Genomic DNA, 8,913 nt, shown 5'->3' with positions numbered 1-8,913 from the left:
AAAGGGGCCACAAAAGCCATGTTCCTTCACAGAGAAGCAAAGGTGACTCTGCAGAACTCTTACAAATCCATAGATCTTTATGGCAAGAAGGGACCAGTATGATCATGTAAGGTGAGGTATTGCCTCACAGCAGCCAGAAAACAGTCAGCGACTCTAGCATCCACATACTACTGCTTGTTGAACTGGCCCAAGCAGATCTTTAGATCTACCCCAAGTCATACAGAATGCACCTCTCCTTTGGCAAGCCATTCCACTGACTAGTTTATCTTGCTGTCAAAAAACTGTGCCTAATTCCTAGCCTCAATTTGTCCAGTTTCACCCCCTCCCTCATTCTAAGCCACCAAGCTTTGTTCTGCCTTTCTTCTGCTTGACAACAGAGGCCCCTGCTATCAGAAATCTCTTCCCAACACAGTTTTATAGACCATGAAAAAAATCACCCCTTAACTGCCTATTGGATAAACTAAGGACATTGTGCTTCTTTAGTCTCTCACTCTGAGACAGGTTTTCAAATCACTCAAGCATTCTTGGTCTTTCTTCAAGCTCTTCCACTTTGTCCATGTCTCTTCTGCAGTGCATACACAAAATTGGAAATGGTATCTAACAGTGATCTCAGTGGTTCAAGTTAACAAAACATTTTAAAAAATAAATGAAAAGCCAGCTCTGCTCCCCCCCACAAACTCTATAAGATACTGGATAAAATTCACATTTGTAGAAATAATAGATGTCAGCTTTTCCCTTTACCTTCTGGTTTCTTGGTCTGTATGCTACATTTAGCACAGTTTTTGGTTTTTCTCTGAAATCAGGAAGGTTAGAAACATACTTGAATCTGTGATTCTCACAATTTGAGGAGTAGGAGCTTGAAGAAAAACACCAAATATTGGGACATACAACACAATACTGGGTGCCAGTAACACAGCTAATGCTAGAGAAGTAATCCCATCCCATACATCTGCTGGATACTCCCCACATACCCAAGAAGTGTGTTATCTTTCTTAACCACTGCATCACAGTTCCAGAGTCACTTTCTATCACTTCACATCCTAGAAGTGTGAATTACTTTCTTGTTTTCTAGAAATATATGGCCCTGCATTTGACAGTTCTAAAAGTGTGCTCCTCAAATGAGTCCAGTTTTTTCATGCAAGCCAGAGTCCCAGCTCTAGTCTTCATGAAATCTGCAAATACTTACCCCAGCTGCAAGGTGCAATTGAGGGAGCAGGTGGACAGAGCCCACTGTTATTTTGATCTGCCACACTAAGTCCACTGCTGGGCAGTATTGAGGTGGCAACCTAATCAGCAGAGCTTGGGAGTTTCCCCCTAAATAGAGATGCATGGATCATTTTGCCCCTCTCACTAATTGTCTCAGTTACTCTGCAACTCAGGCAGGCATTGTTCTATCAGTCATACTCTGGTCACAGGTCCACACCTTCTTCTCAGCCCTGAGGGCTAAAAAGTTTTGTTTGTTTGTTTTGTTTTTAAATGAGAATCAATATTTTGCTCTGAACACAACTGCATGACCACGACCCTTAATCTACTCTGCACTGCTTGTTTCCCCTCAAAACCTGGAAGAGAAAGAAACCTATCCTCCCAGAATCAGCTGGCTGTACCCCCTAGTTTAGAAAAAATTAACAGGATGCCTACCAGGTACCAGAAAATCCCTGCCTACAAATCAGCAGCTTTCAGGCATATAGTACAATAATCACCCCCACATCCTACTTTGAAGGGCAATTTAGAGTCACACTGCCAAATTCACAAACATTGGGAGCGTGACTATAGAACACAAGGCATTTAGATGCAATAGCACCTAAGCTAAAGGGATCCAGGGGCCACCCATATCTTTAACAAAGAGCTACAGCTGGTAGGGACTATGGGAACAGCTGTATGCTGGGGGCTGTAGCCTCCCCAAGTCACAGCCTGGTGTTAAATACAAAGATGGTTGCAATCTGATCCCTTTATGGCAGTCAGCAGAAGCCCTTGGGTCCCTTGCAAGCTGTCAATGCAGTCTGCTTCAGCACAAATACTCCTCACTGATCCACCTGCAGCAACATAAGTGTTGTTTTAGGGGTGGGACATTGAGCAGCAGTGCCAGGCTTCCTCTTCTGTAGGACACACTGGAGCAACTGGGAGCTTATCACATACAGCAGGGTTTCACCCCAAGGACACCCTCTCCAATCTGGTTCTCTGACTTGCCAGCTAGAACTCCCTGGAAATGGAAGCGAGTTTCAGGCCACTCCTCTCCTCTGGACTCATTATGACAGAGGTCAATTCATGCTACTCTGAAGCAGGTTAGCTGTTGAGACATTTGGTTGTAACCATTGCTGTCAATGATCAGGTATAGCACAGCATGAGAGGAACACTTCCCCAGAGAAACACAAAGATGGGTTGGAGCCACCTCCAGTTCAGAAGCCCACTCCTCCAGGTGGATGTAGCACCTGCTCCCATAATCTTTGTACCTGTTTCAAAAGCTAAAGTATCAGCACTTGGTATTGGTGACTCTGATATCGCTAACCGAGAAAGGATACTACAGAGGGACAAATGAGGGTCAGGCACTCGGCAGGCTGCCTGAGTCACTGCTTGGTGCTTTGCAATAGCAAGCATGAGCTGTGGCCTGGATGATCCCCCTGTGAGAGACTCCATGGCTCAGAGGCCCCGTAGGAGCTGTATCGCGATGGCATGAGAGTGAGTGAAGTACTGAAGTACAGCTATTTGCTATACGCTTGTGGTTCTGGCATGTAAGGCTGTGCTGCAGCATCTCAAGTGTATACTATATGTAAAAGTTACCAAGCCTGAAGGGTTGGCAGCAGAAGACCATTATCTGACAGTGGCCTTGCCTTCCACAGACATTTGCCTTCCTTTGGTTGCTGGACTCTCAGTCTGGGTTTTCCCTCTTTGTCCTTTTCTGGCTGTGCCCTGGGATGTTGGAGCATCTCCTTTCAGACCCCCTGGTTGGACTCTGGGCTGGGACCTGGGAGGAGGTTGAATTCGCTGAATGGCAGTCCCTGACCTATGCTGCCGAGATGGTGAAGGACTTTCCTTTCTGGACACCTGGCTTTTGGGGGAAGCACTGAGATTTTTTGGGGGAAGGACAGGACTCTGAGGGGGACCACAGCTGGCTGTCCTGGGGCTGCTTCGCAGGGGAGGAGGAGCAGGACTTGGTGAGGAAGGAGGCCAGTTTTGCATCTGCTTTGTTCGGGTGTCAGTGGACACACTCCCAGTTGGTCCCTGTGCATGAAGCCTGCAAGGAGAGAACAGAGGGGAGATGAGGAGACACCTCTGTACTAGGGTCTCGGCTACTTGCAGAGTTGGCAAAAATATTGCTAGGGAATCTCCCAACCACCAGGTGCTGGGAAAACTTGCCAGTTTGTGTGGCCTCAATACTGAACCAATAATAGAAGACTAAAGAGAGGGAACCAGCATGTGCACCATGTTTCTAAATCTTAGAACTGCAGCACTGATTCACATGCAGGCTTCTCTGTTCTGAATCTACAAAGTTCCTCTAAGGTTCTCAACCTTTTTAGACTTGAGGCACCCTTCTCTGGTTGAGAATTACTGCTCTAAGGCCTAATTTAGAAGCTTTTCTAATGCTGTGCTTATAGCACAGGCTCATGGGTCTATCAGGCTCTACCAGGGGTTGAGCCAGGTAGAGCTCTACCAGGCTCATGGTCTAGGAACTAAGAAGCTAAGCTAGTATTAACAAAGACTGATGAAACTTGGAAGAGATTTATCATATCTGACATGTAGGAAATGATGAGGAGAGAGAGGTAGTTAGCCATGTTAATCTGAAGTCAGGTAGAGAGCAGGGTAGATCTTATAGACTAATTAAATCAGAGATATATAGCATAAGCTTTTGTGACCCCAAGCTCACTTCATCACATACTATGCCATCTGACAAAGTGAGTACCGACTCAGGAAAGCTTATGCCAGTGATTCTCAACCAGGGTGCCTGTAGCAGGACACTGTGTATGCCTGCCACTTTAAGGGCCTGAAGCTGGCAGCTGCCAGGTGCCTGATGAGGGCAGCCGTTTTGAACCTAGGGCTGCCCATATAAACAGGGCAGTTTTGCTGCTGGAGGCCAGGCAGCAACATTGCCTGGCTGCAGGGGTGCTGGTATCATCTGGAGGTAAGGGCAGGAGCCAGTGGGGTTGGTCAGGAGGCTCCTGGTCCTGGGTACAACCTAAAACTGCACCCTGCCGGGAGTAGGTGGCCTGGTGGGGCTCTCAGTGGCGTGGGAGCCCCCAGGCCAGTTACCACCCCAGTGAAAGGTGGGTCGGGGCGCCTTAACTCCTAGCCTTCACAACTGGGTGGGTTACCCCTTTGTAGGGTCTAGAAGGTGGACCCCAGTGAGAGAGCGGGGCCATAGATTCGCACCTGTCTGGACATCCCCTGACTGGTCAATGCTGGGGCCAGGATCGGAACAGTCAAAGGGCAGAGGCCCACCACAAGGAATGCCCAAGAGCTGAGGGCCTGGGGTTCTGACTGGCCTGGAGATGGGCCAGGGCTAGTGAGCCAAAGGTTCCAGGGGGGACCACACCCAGAAGAGGAGGCCGTTCAGGGAGCTATGCTGCCCAGGCTGAAGGCGGATTAGGCCGCTGGAATAGAGGGATTGTAGAGGGGCTCAAACAGTAGGATCCTGGGGCCCAGTGAGGGGCCAGTAATTGTGAGAATTGGGCTGTGGTGAAGGGGAGGAATGGAGCCACAGATAGCACCCCCTGGCATTGGGGCAGGAAATGGGCAGCCTCCCACTTAATTAACAACAATTAATCAATTACCAACAAGGCATGGTAGGTGAGAAGGTGGGTGGTTACCCCAGAAACAGGTGGGTGGGCCACAGTGAGATCAGCCCCGAGAAGGCCCCCTGTTACAGTGCCACAACATCTTGGAGTGCCTTGAGATCCTTTTAGGAGTGCTGAGGGAGGCCATGCAACGTTAACACAATTAGGTGTGCAAAATATGCCCAATAATTTCAAATAAGAACACACAGAGCACATCTATGCATTGTCATATGGCGATGTTGCTATGGCACCGTGCTTAAAGCATGGTGCAGTAAGGGCAGTTACTGCACCATGTGCACAACGCACAGTTAGATTTTGCCACTACGTTGGCATAATGGCACACTATGCTGGGGGAGCGTGTCACTATGGCAACATAGCTGGCGATTATGTGTAGACCCACGTGATCACTACTATGGGCACATCTACATATGCAAATAATCCGGGAGCAGTTTACTCTTGAGTAAACTACTGGAGAGTACTGGAGTAGTACTCCAGGGTACATGTCTACATACGCAGGGATGCATAAGCAGATTTGCTGCTCCTCACAGCAGACTGCTCCCACTCTCTGTGGCCCTGCAGCAGCCAGGAAAAGGTCTAGGCTCTACCTGGGCACTAGCCCAGGGTCCAAGAGACAGCTGTCTCCTGGAGGGGGCTGGGACATAGCTCCCTGCCCCTGGGAGCTGCCTGCTACCAGGACAGGCTCCATCACTGAAGCCTGGGCAGAGGCAATGTCCCCCTGCCCTGGCAGCATTGAGTTCCCAGCCCCTGCTCCATGACTGTGGGGCCCAGGCTGGGAGAAATGAATCTCCCAGCACCAGCCCCATGACCACGGAGCTGGCACTAGGAGCTAAGGATCTCTTATTTCCAGCTGACCATTTTGCATTTTCAGGTAGCAAATTGTGATTAGGGTGAATTTCTGCACAGTAAGCATCAGCACATTCTGTTGCAGCATTTGTAGACACAGACACTTACTGCATAGTAATTAGCTGTACTGCACAGTAAAGCATCTCATGTAGACATGCTCATAGTGTTAAAAAAATTCTGAACCATTGTAGCCGTTCTGAGTTCTGTGCAATAGAAAAATTACTGTATTTTCTGGCATTTCCTTGAGCCCTGAGCCTAACAAGGAGTGCCTTTAATCTAAAAAGGTTGAGAATTACTGGCTTATGTGTGATTTGTACCCCTCTCCCAAACCTTTCACATGGTGTTCATCTTCTGAACACTGCTGTCACTTCAGTAACAGAGATAATGCCATTATGTGTGCAGAGCAGCAGCACAATGTACTCTCGGCTCTCCCTCCTCCTTCCCTCCCTCTCCCCTCCATCCCCAACTCCTTTGCTCTGGCACTGGTGGGGCCTTTGGAATATATATCCAAGAGGAGAGTTGTAGCATATATCTGTACTTGTCCTTCTCCAGTGTGTGGGATCCACCCCAACTGTACTCCTAGGGGCAAATACAGCTCTGTATCTATGCTGAGAACTGGCTGGGCACTGAGCAATTTGGAAACTCTAGATCTAGCTTTGAATGCTGAGTCCTCTGTGCCCTAGTCTTGTAGTAATAACACCCAGGGCAGGCCAGTCCAGATGGCTTCAAGGCAAGACACAGTGGCCACATCTACACAAGATGCTGACTGCGCAATTGTTACTGCACAGTCATTTAGTACTTGTATAAACAGACAAACAGCTTTTTTGTGATGCTGACTGTGTAGTAGCTCAAGGCAACTGTGCAGCAGCATCACATCACAGTTTCTGCCATGCAGTGCTACTGCGCAGTAGTCTCAGGCTACTGTGCAGTCAGTGCCTTGTGTAGACACAGCCAGCATAATGAAAGCTGAAGGCAAAATGTAACACAGTACTGAAACAGACAAAAGGACATGTGTAAGAAGACAGGGGGCAGGGACCCCAACGGTAAGGCCAGTTCAAGTCATTTAGAATAGGAGCTCTAGCCAGACTGAGCATAATAGAGTTGGGAGTGGATCCCATGCCAGGCTGAGTGAAAAAGTATTTGGAAAAGGCATCTCAGGGCTAGACTGATGGAGACTATTTGAGGAGGTTGGATCCCCACAGCCAGGCCAAACACAAGAAAATTGAGGGGTTGATGCTATGACCCAGCCAGAAGAATTGAGGGGCTGAGGGGGGGCTCCATGAACAGGTGGAGGGAAATGATGGGGGATAGATTCTATAACCAGGCTCAGTATTAAGAGGTCAGTGGGTTGACCCCACAGTTAAGCCAGGCACAGGAGCATTGGGGGATGGGACTTACAGACAGACCAAGTGTAAGAGGGAACAGACCCCTTGGCATGGCTGAGATCAAGGGGGTTAAAGGATGGTCCCCAGGACCATGTGCCAGTGGGGCTGGAGCTGGATCATAGGGCCTGGCTGAAGAAAAGTGAGATAGAGAGTATTTATGCTCTCCAACTGCCTTTATGTCACACACTGTGTGTGTGATTTGTACCCCTCTCCCAAACCTTTCACATGGTGTTCATTTTCTGAACACTGCTGTCACTTCAGTAACAGGGATAATGCCATTATGTGTGCAGAGCAGCCAGCACAATGTACTCTTGGCTGTCCCTCCTCCTTCCCTCCCTCTCCCCTCCATCCCCAATGCTAAGGTAAGCACAAGGAGGCCTGAATGCTAAGGGTGAACAAATCTGAAGAAACCTAGAGACTATGATGACTGAACAACAGAACTCCTGTTTTACCTGCTTGTGAGAGCAGTATCTAGTGGGGAGCTCCTTGGTATTAGTGGTGCAACTGCTGATGGACTACAAAACTTTATTGTCATTGGTGGTGTCTTCACAGGTGCAATGGGGCGAGGGATTCTGCTCTTCGTGCTTAAGGTTTTTTCTTCCCTACCCAGAAAGGGAACTTTCTCCTCCTCTGCTTTTCTTAGGATGGAGTCATCAGAGTCATGCATGTCTTCTTCAGAGCCAGTGGCTGACAGGGTCTCTGAGGCCCGGCGCCTCTCATCACTAGAGGATGCTGAGGAGGATGTCCCAGAAGCCAATCTGAGGAGACGGTTCTGCCTCTTCTCCATCACTAGGCGAGCTAAGTCTGGATGTTTTGACCTCTTATAAAGTCTTTCTTTGCCTGAGAGAGAGGCTGAAAGCTCTGAGCCAGTGTCCTCTTCTGAGAACAAGATAGGAATCCGGCTTCTGTATCTGGAGCCCAGAAACTTCCTGGGGCCTTGCTTTGGTGCTTCATGGAGGTTCTCGGCTATGGGAATTGTTTTTTCAAGGACTATCTCTTCAGAAATAAGTTTACCAGTTTCTTCCAAATCCTGTGCAAGTTCCACTTTATCTTTGAGTTCGATATATTCCTCTTGAAGGTTGACTACACCATTAGGAAGTGATGGTTGTTCTCCTGTCATCTCTGAGGTTGTTTCAACATGATTAGCTGAGAAAGCACTGCTCTCTGTCTCTGCACCTTGTAAACCAGAATGCAAAGTCCCGTTTTCTACCAATACAGGATTTTCTTCCAGCTCTTCCTCGATGATCTCTTCAAACTGGCTGGGAGGACAGTAATCATCCTGCCTCACCAGCTGGCCACTGGACATTACATTTAGGTGGGTCTTTTCAGCAATATGAACAAATGTGCGCTCAACTTTGGTAAATGGGGAGGAAGTAGTAGCCACTGCAACTGGTGGTTTTGGTTCTGATTTAAGGACTGAGGATAGGGTCCCTGGCTCTGATACATCCAGCTGACTACCCATGGGTTGTGGCCGCTCACTCTGAGGTGTTAATGCAGCAAGAGTCCCTAGATCAACTTCTGGAGCCAAGTCTGCAGTAACAGGAGATTTCTTCAAGTCACCAGGTGAAAACAACACAAGCGTTTTTGAGCCTTCCTCCAGTTCCAAATCACCGTCTGCAGTGGACGCTCGACCTTTGGACTCCTTCTGGTCATCTGCCAACAAGGTAGATGGGGCACCTTCCTGCTGTTGCCCCTCATTCCCAACTCATAGCCCTGCAGGTGCCCCTCACTCCTGATCCCCAGTCCCCCAGTCCCTGTCAATGCCCCTCACTCCCAACCCACAGGCCCCCAGCCATGGCAACACCCTTCACTCCCAACCCACAGCCCTCAGAGCTAGGCCCCAACCCCCAGTGTGTGAGGAAAGCGAGGTGGGAAAGGGGTGGGAGGTATGTGCA

General features: G+C 48.8%; 1 protein-coding gene across 1 annotated transcript in view; it reads right to left on the bottom strand.

The window, feature by feature from the left end:
- Positions 1–1,873: 1,873 nt before the first annotated feature.
- LOC109296467 (tau-tubulin kinase 1-like) overlaps positions 1,874–8,913 on the bottom strand; it is a 14,518-nt gene continuing 7,478 nt past the window's right edge. Inside the window, 2 exon segments of the mRNA XM_019515877.1 lie at positions 1,874–3,232; positions 7,471–8,788. Of these exon segments, the coding sequence (XP_019371422.1) occupies positions 2,809–3,232; positions 7,471–8,788 (1,742 nt within the window). The 3' untranslated portion in view covers positions 1,874–2,808.

Source organism: Gavialis gangeticus, unplaced genomic scaffold (assembly GCF_001723915.1).
Source record: "Gavialis gangeticus isolate Ggan-Ray unplaced genomic scaffold, GavGan_comp1, whole genome shotgun sequence".
NCBI lineage: Eukaryota > Metazoa > Chordata > Crocodylia > Gavialidae > Gavialis > Gavialis gangeticus.
The sequence above is the reverse complement of the archived record's forward strand: the minus strand, read 5'-3'. Positions and strand labels throughout refer to the sequence as shown.